Here is a 20,368-nt window from a genome sequence, read left to right on the forward strand (position 1 = left end):
AATGTCGGTTATGTACTTCACAGATAGTATCTATGTTCTTCATCTGTAAATATGTTGCAAGTAATTGCTATGTAAATTGTATCGCTATGTAATCCAATGCAACTACTGTTTATTTTAACTGTGGAGCTTTTCTCCCCGGGCCTCCGCTGAAAATAGACCTACGTCCAGTTGGACACTCCCGGTCAACAAATATAAATAAATGTTAGAATGTATTTCACTGTTGCAGTCATCACTTGTGGGTTATCCCTGCTGGGTAGCCCTCAGCTGGCCCGAATATCAGATTAAAGGATTTCCCTCCTGTGTTGGCTGCGGGTCGCCTGAGACTGACTTCAGGTCATCAGGGCTATAAAGAGAGGCAGCCAATGTCAATCAGTTTTTCTTGCCCCTAACCTATAGGAGCCCTGCCAAGAAGGCCAACCTGTGGAAGACTATTAGCTATGATGGAAATAAAGAGAGGGAAGGAGGAAGGGAAACAGGACTGCATCAGTGAACACATTCGAACATCTACATTTATGGTAAGTGTACACAACTGTACTATGTTCTTTGTGTTTCACTGTTACAGTCATCACTTGTGGGAAGATTCCCAAAGCTGAAAAGTAGGGTGGAAGGAAGGGAAGGAGGAGTAGACTAAGCTTGCACTGCTTTAAGTGGAAGCCAAAATGACCTGCAGGACTGCTGAAGCAAAGCCTGCCCGGGATTTGGAGAAAATAACTAGCTGGTAGTGTTTTTTGAAGGTGTGAACTGATATCCAGGTGGCAGCTTCTAAAATATCCTTGGTAGGAACGCCCCTAAGGAAAGCAGTGGAAGTTGATGCTGCCCTAGTAGAATGGGTTCTGAATGATTTGGGAGGTATCTTCCCATGAAAGGAGTAGCAGAAATGAATGCAGTGCGATATCCATTTAGAAATGGTCTGTTTGGTTATAGGCTTCTCCTCTGCCCCTGGGGCAAAGTTGACCAGCAGCTGGTAAGTTTTTCTGAAAGGCTTGGTCCTATCCAGATAGTATCTAAGCTGTCTGTGCACATCTAATGTATGGAAAATCCTTTCCCCCCATTTAGTGGGTTTGTTAAGAAGGTAGGGAGAGGGATAGCCTGATTAAGTGCTACGTCAGATACCATATTAGGCATAAAAAGGAGAGGTTGGTTCTAAGAGACACACTGTCTACATGGAAAATAATGAGAGTTTCAATGGCCATGAGAGCCTGAAGCTTGAAGACCCTCCTGGTTGAGGTTATGGCCAGCAGGAAGGCAGTCGTCCAAGAGAGGTGCTTCAATTCTGCTGAGGCAGCTGGTTCAAAAGGAGGAAGTCAGTTTTTCCAGGACAAAGTTCAGGTCCCATGCTTAAGTGGGTGGTCTGATGTGCGACACCCCATAAGGAATTGTTTTAACAGGGGATGGGAGAACAAAGGTAGCTCTGTAGGGGAATGAGCAGAGATAGCCAAGGCATGAATTTTGATGAGTATGATAATCCCTTCTGCATGAGCTCCGCTAGGTGGTCCAGAACCAAAGTGAGAGTGGCATGGGTGCTGTTTTGACCCTTATCGTGGCACCAGGCAGTAAATCTTTTCCATTTTGCGGAACATAATTTACGAGTGCTGGGCCTCCTGGGCTCCTTAATGATATCCAGAACCTGCTTGCTCAAAGGTGGCCCTGATATCCACCTCTGGGGTATAAGCCATGCGGACAGGCTGAGTGTTTGAAGATTTGGATGCAGTACTGACCCTTTTTCTTGGGTTAGCAGTTTTTCTGTGAGGGGCAGGCGCATGGATAGTTCCTTGGTCAGGCTGAGGAGTAATGGGTACCAGTGCTGCCTGGGCCACTTTGGGGCAATGAGGAAAGCCCTTGGACCTTCCTCCCTAATCTTTAGAAGTACCCTGGGAATCAGTGGCAAGGGAGGGAAGGCATACACAAACAGGCTACCCCACCTTCCAATCTCGTGGGTGGAACTCCCTGGAGCAGAACCTGGTCAGCTGTTTTCTATTGTTGCAAAGAGGTCTACCTCCAGTGTCACCCAGAGGTGTATGATGCTGAGGAAAGTGTCCTTGTGTAGCTGCGACTCGTGGGGGTTCAGGACACTTCTGTTAAGGTGGTCTGCCAGGGTGTTGTGTTCCCCTGGAATGTACTGGGCTATCAGATGTAGCCCCATCATTGAGGCTGTCTGCCAGATAAGCATAGCTAGTCGATAAAGGGGATAGGAGTGTCTCCCCCCCCCCCCATTTGTTGATGTACCACATGACCATGGTGTTGTCTGTTTTGATCAAAAGCACTCCTGGCTTGAGGTGGACCTTGAAAGCTATAGTAGCCCTGTGCACCTCCAGCATTTCCTTCAGGTTGATATGGAGAGTTAGAGCTCCCTGATACCAGGCACCATGAGTGCAGATGTCTCCTAGGTGAGCCTCCCAGGCTGGGTTTGAGGCATCATTGGTAATAGCCTGGCCTTGGGGAAGGGTGACAAAGGGCAGACCCCTGTTGAGGGTACAAACTTCCGCCCACCAGAAAAGTTCCTTCCTTAAGCAAGGGATCAGAGGCAGCTGGTGCTCCAGTGACTGAGTGCTGGCACCACAGAATTCTGAGGTACCATTGTAGTTTTCTCATGCGGAGCCTGGCCAAAGGCATTAACAGGATGCCAGAGTACCAGAGTTCTTGCAGGAATTTCCTTGTTGTGAGGTGTGTTCTATGAGCTAGTTGAGAAAAGTATCTGGAGAAAAAGCTCTGCTTCTCTGGAGAGAGGAACGCTCTTTGGGTAGATGTGTCCAGGAGAGCTTCTAAGAAGGTAATCTGTCTTGTGGGTTGGGGTTTTTCCCTGTTGACAGTAAATCCTAGAGAAGTTAGGAGGGTTTCAGCAAAGGTGAGATCCTGTAGGAGTTTTTCCTTGGTGTCCGCCTGGAGGAGGCAGTCGTCCAAATAGGGGTAAATCTGTATGTTTTGCTGTCTGCAAAAGGCAATGACAAGAGCCAGGCACTTGGTGAAGACTCTAGGAACAATAGATAAGCCAAAGGGTAGAGTAGAGAAGTGAAAGTGCTATGAAGCATAGGAAACTCCTGCAGGATTCCCTTATGGGGATATGGAGGTAGGCATCTTTCAGATAAAGGGTCACTAGCCAAGCATTTGGTGCCAATATTGGCAAGAGCCTTTGAAGGGTTAGCATTTTGAACTTTGGCACTAGGAGGGACAGATGTAATGTGGATAGGTCTAGAATAGGGTGCCAGGTGCCCTCTTTTCTGGGTACTAGGAACAACCTTGAGTAAAAACCTTTTCCTGCTTGGTCCTCTGGCACTGGCTCCACTGCACCTTGAGCACGGAGTTTTTGAATCTGGCCTCTGTCCTCTGATTTGTTGGTATGTCCTGAAACTCAAAATCTGTGGTTGTCTATGAGAGAGAATATGTACCCTTGGGAAATTATGTTTAGACCTCACTGATCTGTTGTGATGGCTTGGCACTTGCTTACGAATAGGGAAAGTCTTCCTCGTAGCCTATGGCTGGGGGCAGAGGGGGATTGTGTCCTTAGTGTAAGGAGTGGACTTAGAACTCCCTTGTCTAGGCGCAGTAAAGGTTCACTGTCTAGGCCTCTGCTGGCTTTGTTACTGTTGCCTGGAGGGCCCCTCTCTCTGCGTCCTTTCCTTTGCACAGCTTTGGCTTGGGCAGGAAAGGACCAGTGTTTGACAGGAAAATTCCTGCTGAATCTGGGTGGTTGCACCTGCAGGAAGTCTTTGACCATCTGCATAGACTTGGCCTTGTCTTCGATTTTCTTAATTACTTCCTCTGCTTTAGTGCCAAGCAATTATTCCCTGTCCAAGGAGGCGTCCAGAAGTTTTGATTTAACCTGGTCAGGCAAAGGTTGCGCTCTCAACTATGTATGCCTTCTAATCATTGATCCAGAAACAACAGCCCTGCTAGAGGGTTCCAAATCATCAAATCTGCAATACAGGGAATACTAGGCCACTTGAGAGCTGGAGTAAATCAGATCTCCTGGCTCTCTGGCAGTAGTACTGTCTGGTAAGGTGGACATTTTCTGCTTCAATAACTCCAGTGTGTTCTGTTGATATTTAAGCATATGAAATTGGCAAATGAGAGCTCTAATGGCTAGGGTAGCCAAGTGTAGACCTTTTTACCCCATCAGTGCAAGGCTCTGCTTTCCTTGTCAGAAGGTACTGGATTTTTGGAGAAACTTGCTCTAGCTCCCTTGAGTCCCTGAGTAATGACCTCTGGGTCAGGTGTAGGGTTCTTGAACAAATATTTATGGGTATCTGCCACCCTGTAATATCTATCAGGCTTTCTGGGACAGGGGGGAGTGCATCAGGGGTGAGACCACACTCCAGGAAGACATCCTCCACCACATCCAGAATGGGGGGAATGGCTAAGGGTTTGTGTTGTGGAAAGTCTAGGAACTCTCTCAAGCTCTTCTTTGTTTGGGGGTAGCCCTGAGCCTCCCAATGGAAATGCTCTCTGAGAGAATTTAAGGTCTCTACAAATGAGAGATGCTCAGGACAGGATGCAGAAGGAATGGATTCCTCAGCATCTGAATCCTCAAAGGCTGTCAGGGGCTGTGGTTCAGTGTCTGAATCCAGATATTCAGAGTCTTCAGACTCTGGCTCAGAGATCACTTCTGGAGAAAGGTTCCTTTTTCTTTTGGCTGGGGTAGCTTAAGCAGACTGGTTACTCCTGATGAAAGAGATTAAATCTTCAGCCATCTTAAGTAACTGCTGCGACTGAGAAGGTTGAGTGATAGGCAGTTTGTGACTGAGCACAGAGGAAGGGGTTTTCCTAAGAGTGGCCATGCTCTTTAGGCCTCAGTGTTTCAATGGGCTTAGATAAGGTTTTGGCTAGTGGCGTGGCCGGTCTTTGTCTGGCGGTCATCCAAAAGGCCTCCTTGGAAGCCGGTGCCTGCAAAGCAGCGCCAGACCCAACTGCAGGGCTGGATATCGACAATTCAGAAGGAAAAGCCTGATCTGGTGGTGTACCGGACTCCAAAAGGGTCTCAGTAGAGGCCTGTGATGACTCTACAGCTGTTGTCAGGGGCTGCATATGCGCCCGAGTTCCACTGTTCTAGTGGACGGTAGGCTGGCTGACTTCAGATTTGAATTGTCTGTAGGCCTAACCTTCTGTGGTCTTTCTCTCTCTCCCTTTTTCTTTAATCTTTTTAGGAATTTCCATGGTAGACTGACCAATGGACGCCATTTCGCTTTGGTAACTACTCTCCCTGAAATGCCTAGCTACAAAATCAGCTCTTCTACAGATGGTCCTAGTGTTAAATAAGGCACAGAATCAACACTCGGGGATGTCGTGGTCTGGGCCTAAAGTTACACACAGATTATGAAAGTCTCTGTGTGGTACTTGTTTGCCGCAGCGGAGACAGTTATTTACTATCTCGGATATTGGTTAAGTGCAAGAAAAGATTCCCCAACAGGACACTTCGCTTTAGTAGTTTTCTCCCTCACCCTGGCAACAGCCAACTGACGCACTCACAAACTGCTTCTTCTACGGGCTCCACGGCAAGAAAGACTGATGTAAAGGCATCGGCTGCCTCTCTTTATAGCCCTGACTACCAGACGTCCGTCTCAGGCGACATGCAGCCGACGCAGGAGGGAAATCCTTTACTCTGGTATTTGGGCTGGCCGAGGGTCCTGCAGGGATAACCCACAAGTGACGACTGCAACAGTGAAACATGAAGGACATCTTCTAATTATTGAAGTTTATGACCAAGCTATAAACAAAGCTATTATTAGTTTTAAGAAGTTTGGATGACATCACTTACTTTAAAAAGACATTTCAGAACTAGAGCAACAGACACAGAGTGATGTGGTAAATGGGGAACATAAGGGGCTGAAAGAGCCCTTCTAGTTATATGGTTGATTTGACAATGTCTATCAGCAGAAGGTGTCTTGCTCCAAGTAAAGAATTAGATTAAAAACAGTGGAAAACTGGGGACATTATAAGAGAAATTCGAGAGAGTTACTAACAAATGGAATACAAAATGAGATTCCCATTTTCTGCTCTTATCGTCTTTTACCTATAATCTTTATGATGCATTATATACTACAATTTTATTTTCTTCAGAGGCCTTCCCTGAAAATTGACTGCTTAATTCAATGGTGCATTTCCAACAATCAGGATTTTAGAACTGTGACTATAGCATAGGTTAAATACTGCAATCAAAATGCACTAGACAACCAGATTTCACAACATAACTATATCTCACTAATCATTAACAATACTTTCCTAGCCCTTTTTGTAGTATGAGAATTCCAGGCATACTCTGACCCTTGTGTAGAGCATCAAACCTTTTATTTCAGATGGAATGTATTACAACGTGCAAGTGAGTTAACTGGTGATCAACCGTAATTGTAGGTTATTCACATCCAATATTTCACACTTACTCTGACATCTCTGGAATGGGGAGGGCAAAGGGACAACAGAGTAAGGAGAAAAAACTAAGATCTACAGATTACCGCCAGCAAAACAAAATTAGCCTCCTCCAAAATCTTACTGGTATGAACTTCCATGACGATGGTAATGATTTGAATATTTATTTCCCTTGCTCATATCACATCTGTCTCAAAGCTCAGTTCTCCAGTAAATTCTCAACCACTTCTAAAGAACTTCATGTCTGGAGAACAGGAGTGCTGCTCCTAAAAGACAGAACCCGTGAAGACCAGCTCACAAATATGTTCACTTCACAGTCAATGATTTATTGTACCTGTTAATGCAGTACATAACTACTGCAGCAATGCCACAGACGGCATCAGCTATTTTAATAGCTGTACTGAAAATACTCTGCCCTCCATACCTAAATGGCCAACACAGCAATCCTTATGCAGAAATGACTGGAAGCAGTAGTACAGGCCAGTTCTGGCAATTTTAACCTTTTCTGCCTAGAAGGTAACTTCTCCCTGAGCAACTCTGTTCAAGTTATCAATGCATAATCTAAATCACCAACAATTTTACAGAGGAGAAAAATAAAGTGTGAGAATGTTCTGTTTCAAGTGGATGGCGCATCCTCATTTCTACCTGTCATTTTGAGTCTGCTCTGTTCAACTCATATTGCAATAAGATACAATATGCATCATTCTGCATAGTTGGAGAACTAAACCATTAAGACAATAACAGGAACTAAGACAGCACTCAAGAATATACACCAATATTTGAACAAACCACACAAATCAGTCGTACTTCAATACAATGAAGGGAAGACTAGAGTAGGAAATGTTAGGCAATAGTCAAGAGTACACAAAGGAGATCGGCATTTATGGAGTTAACAAACTTTACAAGTCAAATAAGAAAGAAGAAATTCTTAGCTGCTCTGTTACATCAATACTAACAATGCCCTTCGGCTTTTCCCAGTTAGGGGTAGCCATAGCAGATCACCAGTCCACAGATTGATTAGCAGTGGATTTTTATGGTGCCGAGTTGCCAGCCCGATGCCCAACCCTCACGGAAGGCACACCCACACGGACCTACCTGCATTTTTTTAAAGCTCACTCAGCCGCTGGGAGAACATGCAGACTCGGCACAGAAGGAACTCCATTCAAGAATTGAACCGAAGAACCTCTTGCTGTGAGTTGACAACGCTAATCACTGCACTACTGCGGCCCAATTCTATTACAACAACACTATTCTTTAAAAATGTCTGCTGACTTCACAGAATTCTAGAACACGGATATGGGTGGGTTGGGATTAAGTGCACTTATGTTCATTTAAACTAAAATGTTCATTATCATAACAGTCAAAGTACATACATAGAGGCTTCTTAGCATAAGAAAATGAATAAAACTCAAAATACATGCCAGTAGAGAAGAACTATTCCAGTGTTAACCATAACTGCCACACTTGCAATAATGATACTCAAAAATGTTGCATTTTAAGGTTTAAAAACTGAAAATGCCAGTTAGAATTTTTTTTTAAATAAAGGACCACACCAAAGGAAAAACGAAAGTTGTGTACTCACCATAATGACAGATCCACGTTGTCCGTTTCCTTCTTTAATGTATGGGGTCCTAGGATCAGAGCCTGATCGGACTTCGGCCACTTTCAACCTTTGGATCCGGTGCTTTGGGTCTTTCCCTTTCCCATAATCCCTGTGTCGACCCTGCTACCTCAAATTGAGTTTGCTACAAGAAAAAAAACAAGCATATACTGTGTTTGATACAAGAAGCCAGATGATGCACTTGGTCTTTATAAGGAACCTCTAGAAACCAAGGGTAAGTTAGCCAGAGCAGTCCTGAGGTAAAAAGCCAAGTACCCTAAAATATGTGGAAGGGAGGAAGGAGGAGGAAAGTTAAGGAAGGATGGAAAAAAAACACACACAGATGTATCGTTATGGTGAGTACATAGCTTTTATATCTTATGTCATCCTTTCCATCCATTCCTCAACATTTGGGACAGAGTTTTCCAGCTCTGTAACACCTAGGTGGTCAGGGAAGGATATTTCAGAGCACAGCCAAACCAAAAGAGACTGTTCTGGATTATGTAGCCAATTTAAAATGTGAAATGAATTTATGGACCTTGGACTAGGTAGCAGCTGCAAAGATGTCATCAAGTGGTACTCTAGTAAAGAAGGCTGTCAATGAAGCTACAAGACTAAGAATGGTTTTTTCGGGTGTAAGTAGCTGGGAAAAGCCGAAAGAAAAAACAAGTAGTAATAAACTCCCTTCTTTGTAAGCATAAGATATACATTCAGAATCACTGGAAGAGTGTAACTTTGGATACTCATTCCCCTGTCAAAATGGGGAAAGGGAGAGATAAAACAATCATCAGTTTTTCTGAAGGCTTTTGTCTGATGTAAACAATCTTAACCTTTGTTTGAAAATTTTGGGAAAAACACAAGATTTATAGATTGGCTGATAAAAGAATCAGAATCCACATTTGGAAGTAAAAGGGTTGGTTCTCAAACACTGTCTTTGTGAAAGACCATACACAACGGTTTTGCATACAAGGCATGTAGCTCAGAAATTCTCCCAGAAAAAGTAACAGCAACTAAGAACAGAGCTTTCTAGGACAAAAAATTTAAATCTACTTTGGCAGCAGGTTCAAATGGAGGGCTAGTTAGGGCTTGCAATAAAATGGTGATATCCCAGGGGAGGGACTCTATCCCTAAGCAGGGGTAGGCTAACAAAAAAGCTCCTCTAAGAAAAGGCAGCAATAGGCTTGTGATCCTCGCCAATGTGAAAGGAACAAACAGCTGCTAATTATACTTTGACAGTGGAATAGATGACTCCATTCTGAAAAAGACCAGGAATTCAAAGACTGCTGTGGAACAGCTGGCTCCATTCACAAAGACAGGCAAGGAATTCCAAGATTGGAAGAGGAGCTAAAAAAGGATCAAGATTGTTCTCAGCTGCCCAGATGGAGAACCTTTTCCATTTGTTTTTGCAAATCTTGTGTGTAGAAAGCTCCTTGGAAGAAATCAAGATCTGAACAACTGAAGATGAAAACCTAGACTGCCTTATCTTCAATGGAATCAGAGAAATCATGTGGTCAAGTTGAGGGACTGAAAAAATGGATGAGGGTGACCCTAATGGGTGGGAGAGTAGATCTGGAGTAGCACTCAGGGGGGTGTACTAGAGCAGACCAGAGGAAGGGAAACCATATTTGACAAGGCCAGTAGAAGGCTTTGAGAATGACTTTGATCTTCTTTGTTAATGCTTTCTGTAAGAACTTTGGAATAAAAGGAATGGGAGGGAAGGCATAAAGAAGTCCAGGAGGCCAAATATGGCTCACATCATCCCTTGGTGACCCCCCCACGTGGATCAGAGTAAAGAACTTGCTGCACTTGGCGTTGTGGGGAGATGTGACAAGATCACAGCATGGTTAGCCCCAATGGCAGACTATCTGCTCTGTGACTACTGGATTGCAAGACCACTCGTGAGGGAGAAGGACAGACCCGCTCAACATGTTTGCTAACACACTGGACTTTCCCAGAAAATGCACTGCTATTAGAAAGTGGTGAGAAGATGTGACCCACTGCCCAGTCTCATAGCCTCTCTACATAATGCACAAGATCTGGTTCCTACCTGTTTGCTGATGTACCAGATGACTGCCATGTTGTCTATCTGGAAAGATATCACATCTAAGGGGTCAGAGTCCTGAAAGGCATGCAACGCTAAGAGGACTGCGCTCCCCTCCAAGACGCTGATTCATAGACTGACCTCTGGTCACAATCAGAAGTCAGTCGACACTGATGTGTTGACTGACCTCTGATTATGACTACTTACCTTGGACTATCTTTCCCAGGTAATGCCTCCAACCCCCAAGTGGGAAGTGTCCGTTGTTTCAGTGGCTTGGGGAGAGGGAAGACTGAAGGAATGTCCGTGTGAGATGTGGTGACGAATTACCACTGGATATGTGCTTTGCAAATTTTCATTAAATATACTTGGAAAAACATGGGTGGCTGTCTTACTGACCACTGGACTGCAAAGGTCTACTGTAGACCCTGTATGCAAGTACCTGGGCAGGTGAACCAGGGTGTTCAAACTGCCATGGAGCCTAGAAAACGGAGAATTGTTTTTGCCGGTGGCTTCTGACAGGACTAGATCATCAAGGCTTGTTGATGAATGGCTGTAATCCTTGTTTGGGGAAGTTTTGCAATTTGGAGATGTGTCCAACTGAGTGGACCTATGAACTCAAGACTGAGCTGAGAAAAATTTGGATTTCATTAAATTCAGTGTAATGCCGAGGTCTGCACACAGATGGAGTAAGGAGTCCCTGGGTTGGATGAATAGGTCTCGTAGTGGGCAGTGATAAACCAGACATGCAAACAAGTGAACACATAGAAACCCAGCAGTCAAAGACAAGCTGCAAAACAGTGCCACACATCTGATGAATACCCAGGGGGCTGTCATGAGAACGAAGGGCAGAGCTCTAAACTGAAAATGAGAGGCTCCCAGCTGGAAATAAAAGTACTTCCTGGGGTGTCTGTCCATCTTTATATGGTAGTACGATCTATTGAGCACATCCAGTCATTCTCTCTCAAAAGAAGAAAAGACTGTACAGCGACCATCTGGAATTTCATTTCTTACAAATTTGTTCTATTAACATGTACAGAAATGGCCTTAGGTATCCATTTTTCTTTGGTATTAAAAAGAACCTTGAGTAAATACCAGATCCTCTTTTGTCTGGTGGAACATCTTGGATGACTCGACTGTTTAGAAGCTTCATTATTTCTGAAGCAGCAGCTTCCATATGAGATGGTGGTACATTGGGAAGTCTTTTGAGGCTGAAGGGGATGTGTGGAAGGCAATGAAGTAGCTTCTGGTTAAGATTCCCTGCACCCATGTGTCTCGAGTGATAGAGGTCCAGGTTGGTGGATGCAGAGATAACAGCCCCTCCCTCCAACTGCCTGAGAGTACAGTAGTTGGGCAACTGTTCAAGAGTTCTAAAACGGCTTCTCAGACAGTACCTCTGAAACCTTGATTCTGCATATCAACTTTGCCCACAGGGCGACATCCACTACAAGAATTTCCTCCTCTGCCACAGGGGGCTCTGTCTTCAGAAGTGCAGATACAAATTTTTACTGTGTCCTTATGGCATAAAGGAATTTACCTTCTTTTTCACTTCGACAGTGTCCTTTACTTTAGGACCAAAAAGTGTTGAATACATCAAAAGGGGCATTCACAAAAAAAGCTTTAAAATGTTTCACAAAGTCACAAAACCTCATCCAAACATGCCTTCTGATGGATAGGCTCATGCCAGCTTTTCTAGACACATGTTCTGTGGCACAGGAGATAAAGCAGAGAGACATTAGACAGGGACTGGAGGGTAGCTAACTGCGCATCAAATTACTTTCTCTGAACCACAGAAAAGGTCTCAGGAAGAGATTTGGAGATCTTGGTCAAACCTCTCTGAAAACGTGCAATATGTCTCAAATAATTCAATGTCCTCTTCGAGAAGGCAGATGAGGAGTAGATTCACTTATCAAATCAGTCCAATGCATGAGACTCTCTGATCACTGGATGGACAGAGGAACTTTGTTCTGCTAGTTCCTTGTTGGCGGCTGCTCCCACTACCATGGAATCCATGGTCAGGCCATTGACCCAATGGGGACAACCCTCAGGAGCATCAAGCAACTTATCTGGTTTCATAGGGATGGGTTCGGTTGTGTCCAGCTCCTTCTATACCTGCTTATGGATAAGGTCTACCATGTCCATCCACGGACAGAACTACCAAAGACGTACACGGGCCAGAACTTAAACCTTGCTAAAAAAGACTCTTCTGGAGAAAGTTGTTGGGAGGACTATACTTCTTTGTTTAAAGAGTTCATGGATTTCTCTGAAAAAACATCCTCAAGGGGGGATCTGGGGAGAATCTTCTCCTTCATTAAAGTCAATTTTAGTGCCAACAGACTTCTGAGGGGAATCCATGTGCCTCCTCCTACACGTATGCTTCCTGTGCATCTGTCAGTGGGATGCTCTTCAAAGGACTCAGAAGCTGAGGTGGTCTCTTCCAGAGGAGCCGGTTCAGGACTTTGGTTACTGGCTGCCCCAACTGAACAGGAGTGGATTGTGGATCCTGAGAAATCCTTTGGGGGGAGGGATGGATTTGAAATAGAGGAGGTAGTCTTTTTCTCTGAAACAAGAAACTACTCTTGAAAGCCAAGCTCAATACGGGTCTTGGCAGCCGAAGCCCCCAAAGGAGGCTGAACCCAGGGGCAACTTGGATCAGAGGCTGTCATCTGAGCTGAACTGTAAAGCTGAGGCTCTAAGAGGGAGGACCAGTTCCAAAACTATCAGTTCAACGTACCCTGTCAGAGTCTGTGCAGACCATTCAGTTCAGAAACCTGGATGGCTCCAAAGCAGTTGGAGCCAACCAAATCAAAAAAACTCAAGAGCTGCAAAAGAAAAAAGCCTAGGCTCCAATACAGACCTGCCTTTGGTGGAAGTCAGACCCAAAAGCTCTAATCTGAAAGATCAGGCTGGAGAAGGAGCAACTACTGAATAGGAGAAGTCTTTCCCATGGCCCCAGTGGTAGCCGCAGCCAGAAGGATCCCCAACTGGATGCGTGTCCAAAGAATTATCTTGTCTATATCTGCTTTGGTAAAGCTTCTGGTAGAGACGTCTGCTTCGGTAAAGCTTCTGGTAGAGATGTCTGACTGGAAGGATGAAGTAAGTGTGTGTGTGGTTCTGGAATGATGATACTATTTTTCCTGCAATACTGATGAATGGAATACAGGAGAACTGGAGAAACTGACTCCAGTGAAAACCTCAGAAGGCGTACTGGGTCCGATGAGTAGGTTTTGTATTTTGGAAACTGGATTCAGAGACCTTTCCCAAGGTTTTAGATCTCTCTTTTTCTCTCTCTGTCTTTGGTTTTCTCCTTATGTTTTTCAGCTGTTTCTTTAGAGGAGGAGGAGATGATGATTTTGCAGGCTTTGAAGGGACAATCTCTCCCACAGGATCTGGGTTACTTCACTCCACAACGGCCCGTTGGCCAAAGGGTTCATAAAAGGAGAACCAGGTGTCCAAATATGAAGAATCTTGGCGATATTGTATGCAACAGAATTGGGTAATTTGTGGGCATGGGCAACACAAACCCCGATGGTTTGCCCAACATCTGGAAAGGAAAAAGGGAAGAAGGTACAAAAAAAAATGGATGGAACAACTCGACTACAGTAAAAGCTACCATAAAATAGTAAGGTGGGGAACATAGGGAAGGCAATGAAAAGGATAAAGGTAATAAAAAAAAGTAACTTAAAATATATAAAAGTTTTATATAAATTAATTTATACACTACTAGTCACCAACAGATCCATCCTATGCTTGAGGTGGCAAACGAGATCTGAGGGAGCTGGTCCAATACGTGGAAATTATGAGTAAGGGGAGGAACCCTGGGCCAAATCCTAAACTTGAAAGTGGACAAAGTCAGATCCGAAAACCCCATACATTGAGGAATGGACAGAAAACACATCAGATAAATCTGTTTTTTATATATAAATATAAATATATATACATATATATATATATATATATAAATATAAATTATATATATATATATATATATATAATCTCCCTTGTACACTATGAAAGGTGTTACTGTAAACAGGCCACTGAAAGAAGTCAAAGTTCATGCCCCCATTTACTTTTCTAAACCAGATAAGGTTATAAGTATACTATGCAGATGATTCAACACCCTGAAACAGTCAATTAACACCTTGATTTGTCCTAAAAAGGAACAAACTAGCCACAACAGCGCACCACAGAAAGAAGCACTCTGGTATAGGCACTGTAAGGCAGAGCTTGACAGAATATATAAACACTTCCAAAGCACCCATTTTAAATAAACTATAGAACAGTCACTTACAGGCATTCATGCATGCCATGTGCCCGTCACATTCATTGCACTTCAGTTAATGTTTAAATTTAAAGATGATCACTACCCACCTGTTGTACTTGCTGGTGAACACTGTCTTTGTGTACAGGGTATTGTGGCCGGTACCCTATCCCCTACCACTGACGGGGGAGTTGTGGGCCTAACAGTTGTCCATGGTGGTGTCACAGGCCGCAGTTCTACTGTGGGACGGCCTACCACTTGAGTCTGTGTATCCTTCAGATGCAAAGTGCTGGTGGTGTCAAGGTTGGCACACAAGCTCAATGAGGAAACAGGCACACTTGTGACTGGCAGAGGAGTTCTTTGTGCATAGGAAATAGGTCCTCCTGTAGTTTCCATCTTCACAACCACCCCTCCCAAATGATTCTGATGCGTGCTGGCAGAAGGAGGTGTGAGTGGCCGGCTCCAGACCTGCTGAGTGGACTGATTTGTTAATGTGCTGCTTGGTCCCATAAACCCCTGTGTTTCAGCTTCTAGAGAAACATTACAAATATGAGGTCCATTTTTCTTCACCTCTGAAGCAGTAGGTCCATTGGCAATCCCACAGGTTGTTAGTCTGCAAGTTTTTTGTGCACAGTAGCTACAGCCATCAAAATCTCTGTGTGAAATTTGGTGGGACTTAAGAGGACTTACAGAATTTTGGGCAGCATTCCCTAAAGTAGTGGAAGTGCTACCGCAAGACACAGCACATCCAAGTGGAGATAAAGACGTCCTTTCGGCTGCCTCATGAGAACTGTGTAGTGACCTGTCCGCTGCAATGCAAGGCTTAACATCAACCTTTTCCGCTTGTTCGGAGTCCCAATGTGAATGTATCTGTGAAGCAGATAAGTGTCTTAATATGCTGCACTGAAGTGCAACAATACTTCGAAGCCACTGGAAAGGAGGAAAAACAGAAGGCAGACCTGAGTTTTCAGGTAATGGAAATTGTAAAATAGATTTGTTTACAACTACTCCATAAGAACAGCAGAAAAATACAGCATCACATTTTAATTAAAGTACAAGCAAGATAGCAGCAAGTCAGAACAATCCAGTAGATACGAGTTTCATGCAGACTAAATCTCACTACATTAAATAAAAACAGTAACACACTAGTGTCAAGCAAGGCATTTCAAAAAGATTACATATAAATTCTAATCTTTAAGAACTTCTACATAACCAGACTGTGGCTTACTGCTAAGAGCTCTGTCGCAATGGTCCAGGGTTTGATCCTGACTTCATACCACTATGTTGAGTCTGGCATGTTCTCTTCCTGTGTGGTTTCTCCCTCTCTACTCCACTTTCCTTCCACTGCCCCAAAATAGTACTGCTGCTCGCAGTGTTTGGTTCTCCAGTTCAATTCTTACAATACCATCTGTGGAGAGTTTGGAGACCATCTGTGTTTCTGTGGGTTTCTATCAAGTGCTCTAGTTTCCTCTCACATTCCTAAAACATGATGTAAGTGAATACATGTTCCTTCAAATTGCTGTCAGTATGCATGCTTAGTTTACACGTGTCTCCTATAATGGGCTGGTGCTCCATTCAGGGTTTTCTTCATTGCCTTATGCTCCCGTGACCCTTATTTGGATTAAGCAGGTCATCAGGGAATGAATCTTTGTGTGGATGTGTGTGTGCAATACTATATTACATTATACTACATTATTACAATATCTTTGTTTTTATTTGCTGGCTTTTGACTGAAAAAAATCTGAGAACAACCAGTTCAGTTAAGAAATAAAACATTCCTACTTAGAAATTCCACAGAACAGCCATTCTCTAGATTTCTTTCCCTATATAACTTAGGAGCAAATATCACAAATAAGAACACGACTAACAATTCACCTATTACCATCTGCTAACTTTTGCTGCTACACTGAAGGTTCAATAGTGCAAGACTACTCAGGCAAAAAAGTCACACTTGTCAAAACTAACTGGCCATGAATATTTACACTGCATTACATTGCACTAGCAGAAAAGTTATTGAATATGAAAACAATGTTAAACTAGCAGTGCATTCTATATGTTAATGTGGTATGTTTTGACTCCATGAAGACCAATTTGCAGAGCTGCAGCTGTCCAAATGAAACTGGTTTAAAACCATCATTCTGAACATGTATCACTTTTTTTTTATCATTATGTGCACCACCAGAATTTGTCATGTTTATAAGGTTTATGGTGGGTGTGTGGAGGGGATACATGGAAAAATGGCCACAGCTTAATAAAACTCACTTGCCTCTGATGCTTGAAAGATTGATAAAATGCAGGTTCTTATTCCATCATCACTTACTTGGAGTCACACATCAGTAATGACACTGTAATGGAGCGCAAAAGGATTGGCCTTCATACAATACCATTCCTTTGTAACAGATATTAAACCATGGTCCGATAAGTATGAGTAGTAACTCAGGCGGGAAGATCTTCAGCACTTTATCTCAAAAACAAAAAAGTTTGGGGAATTTCTCATGTCCTGGCACATTATGAATGCCACCTCTGGTCTCATTTGAAAAATGATCACAGAACTAGTGGGACTAATTTGTTAAGTAAAAATGATGTACTCAGCCACTGATAAAACAAATTCACAACCTTATTCAACCAAATAAAATAAAACAAACACTCTCTATAGACAGTACGTTTTCGTTACAACCTTCATCAGATGTGGACTTGCTTCTGTCAAGGACCCTTATATACCATTCATTTACATCTAAATTACCAGTTAAGTTAAACAAACACTTAATACAGCATTTAAACAAACGTACTAAAAAGACATTCTGAAAGTACTATACATTTGCTATGAAACCAACATACTAAAAACCTTCATTCCATCATAAAAAAACTCGGTAAATATATAAATAAATAAATATGATCTACATGAGATGCCATAATTTTTTATAAAAACTTGTGAAACTGGATTAAGAGAGAATTAAAATAAATATAATGCCACAATACAGAGATAAGATGATCAGCTTTAACAATTGACTTAAACACTGGTGTCATTCAAAGGGGATCCAGTATCTGTCTGCCTGGGATGACATGCTGGACAAGCCACGCTGCTTCGCAAGGGACGGCTTGCACCTGTCACCCCTGGGATTCCGGATATTGGCAAAGGCTCTTGCCACCCCCATAGTGCCTTTTTTAGGCAAGGCTCAAATTCTAAACCTACCACCCTAGAACACAAAAAGGAAAAACTAAGGGTAATGCTGCTCAATGCCAGAAGTCTAAATCTCAAAATGCACGCCTTTTCGAGGCCCTTCTCAGTATGGAGAACATCGATGTCTGTGCAGTGACAGAAAACAGGTACAAGGCAACAGAGAGCACCCCAGGAGTATGAGGTTTTACCTCATATCATGCGTTCCGGCCCCAAAATCCGGACAATACCAAGAAAGGAGGAGGGGTATCCATATTCATCAAGGACACCCACACCTCAAGACTGGTGGCAACGCATGATGCATCGGAGACCATCCAGGTGCAATTAACCGTGAGGCAAGACTGCTCTGCAAGTTGTAGCACGTTACAGGCCAACCTCACAAACGGAGGAAACTCGCATTGCCTTCCTGAAAACACTAGAGGGATAAATGTATCACCAAACACCATCATACTAGGTGACTTCAATTACCCTAATATAGACTGGGAACACTACTCAAGCCCAAACACCCTAGCCCAAAAGTTCCTGGAATTCATAAACTCAAATGCCATGGAACAACTAGTCACCATCCCACAAGAGGAGATAACATACTTGATCTCATCATCACGAACATGGGAGCACAATGTTCAACACCGGAAGTATACCCCTCACTGGTGAGATCAGATCACAAACTAATCTCGCTGGAGGTCCTCATCCCACCCCACCTGAAATAAAAAAGACCACAGTAAAGAACTTCTCAAAAGCCGACTTCACACTTCTAAAGACTAGTGTGGTCTCCTTTAAGGCCCCCGAACCGGCGGAAAACAGTACTCAAGCCGCTGAATCACTTACAAATGCCTTCTACCAGCACCTGCAGGACTGCATGGATAAGGCAATCCCAAGCAAAACAAAGACTCTTTGTACCAAAGGCAAGCGTCCAGTCTGGTGGACCCCAGCCATAAACAAACTCTACAACAAAAGGAGGAAGCTACTACAAGATAGAGCAAAATCCTTAAAAGGTAAGACACCCTTGATCACTATAAGTAAAAACTAAGAGCTCTCATAAAATCATCCAAAGCAAATTTAGAGAAAAATAGCTAAAGACTCAAAAGACAATCATAAGGCCTTCTTTAGCTATGTTAGAAACCTAGGAGGAAACTCCCAGATATGCTCAGAACTAGTTCAAAATGATGTGAAGATTACTGATCCTACAGACATTGCCAACATACTGGCTGACAGGTTCAGTGCAAACTTCTCCCCTCCCCAAAGGAGAGATGTCTATACCAAGCGATTGCAGCCCCCAAACATCTCCAGCCCAAGTGAGAACTGCTCTCTCCAAAGCAAAAAACACAGCATCCATGGGACCTGATGGTGTCCCCGGCTGTGTGCTCCACGAACTTAATGAGGAATTAAACCCACAGCTAGGACAGCTGTTTAATCAAAGTCTTACCTCTGGATACATTGCAGGGAGTGGCGCACTGCAACTGTGGTCCCACTTCACAAAGGCGGTGCCTCCACCGACCCTGGAAATTACCGGCCCATTAGCTTGACAAGCCTTATCTGCAAAGCCATGGAGAGGATCATAATGGACCTCATAAATAAAGACATAGGGAATTTGCAGACTTTGGATCCAACCCAGTTTGGCTTTGTCAAAGGCAGATCATGCCTTTTAAACTTGGTTGACTTTTTGAAACAGTCACCAAAGCCATTGATGAGGAAAGGCAGTCCATACAGCCTACCTCGATCTGGCTAAGGCCTTGATACAATACCCCACTCGGGTATCATTGAAAAACTCATCAGCTTAAATGTTAACCCATACATCACAAGATGGGTTGCAAACTGGCTGAGTGACAGAACCCACAGGGTCAGAGTTGCTGGCGCCATGTCAGACTCAAAGCCTGTCACAAGTGGTGTCCCACAGGGCTCAGTCCTGGGCCCACTCTTGTTTGGCATCTACTTTTCCAGTACAAGCAAACACAGGAGGGTTATGGCTGACAAAGTTTGCAGATGACTGCAAACTGGGCCATAGTAGAAAACACATCTGACACAGATATCCTTCAGAAGGGTCTCACAGAAACAGATAACTGGTGCCAGAGCCACGGCCTAAAGTTAAATGCCAAAAATGCATAGTCATACCCTTCGGGAAAAACAAGGTTACCCTAGCTACCAAATAGGTGGCAATCCACTGAGCACAGAAGAAGTTATCAGGGACCTGGGGACCCAGGTTGATAGTAGTCTGTCATTCGACACCCATGTAGCTAAAGTAGTCAGGAAGACCTTCTACATTGCCCACCTTATCATGAAGGGATTCTCATCTAGATCAAGGGAGGTCATAGTCTCCCTTTACTCATCACTCATCAGACCAATGATTGAGTACAATGCCCCATTGAATGTATCTGACCCGACACTTGCAGCAGCTGGAGAGGCCACAAAAGTTCCTCACCAAAAGGATAAAGGGTCTCAAAATCTGTCCTATGCTGCCCGACTGAAAGAACTCCAGCTCTATTCAGTAAACACGCTTGCTCAGAGGTGACCTTTGCCTAACATACAAGGCCATGTCAAACCCAGATTTGATGAATATGCTTCACCTCAAAAATCTAGATCCATCAGAGCCACAAGGGCGGAGACTTAAACCTCGACACGGCTATTAATAGGACGTGCTGGAGGGATAGATTCATCACCCAAAGACTCCCTATGCTGTGGAACAAAATCCCGGTACATGTGAGGCAGAGCACCTCGCTGGCCTTGTTCAAGAGAAATCTTGACCAATGGATGGGAGATCGCAGATATACCCCAGGGATTACCTCAGTGTCACTGCTCGACAGAGGCACAGCAAAATAATGGGTATAGTTCCCCATACTAAAGGGGTGGCGTAAGCCACAAAATGATGGGCTAGGCTTGTAAATGCCCTCGGGCAGATAGCCTAGTATGAACCTATGAACCTAAATATTTCTA

At 43.7% G+C, this 20,368-nt stretch overlaps 1 protein-coding gene across 4 annotated transcripts in view; it reads right to left on the minus strand.

The window, feature by feature from the left end:
* Nucleotides 1-20,368, minus strand: part of PHF12 (PHD finger protein 12) — a 1,235,756-nt gene that overhangs the window by 848,274 nt on the left and 367,114 nt on the right. For all 4 annotated transcript variants that reach the window (XM_044054432.1, XM_044054433.1, XM_044054431.1 and 1 more), the window contains exon 9: nt 14,370-15,189. In XM_044054432.1, coding sequence (XP_043910367.1) covers nt 14,370-15,189 — 820 coding nt within the window. The remainder of the gene's footprint in view (nt 1-14,369; nt 15,190-20,368) is intronic.

The sequence above is a fragment of the Protopterus annectens genome, chromosome 13.part0 (assembly GCF_019279795.1).
Source record: "Protopterus annectens isolate FY-2018-M chromosome 13.part0, PAN1.0, whole genome shotgun sequence".
Lineage (NCBI taxonomy): Eukaryota > Metazoa > Chordata > Ceratodontiformes > Protopteridae > Protopterus > Protopterus annectens.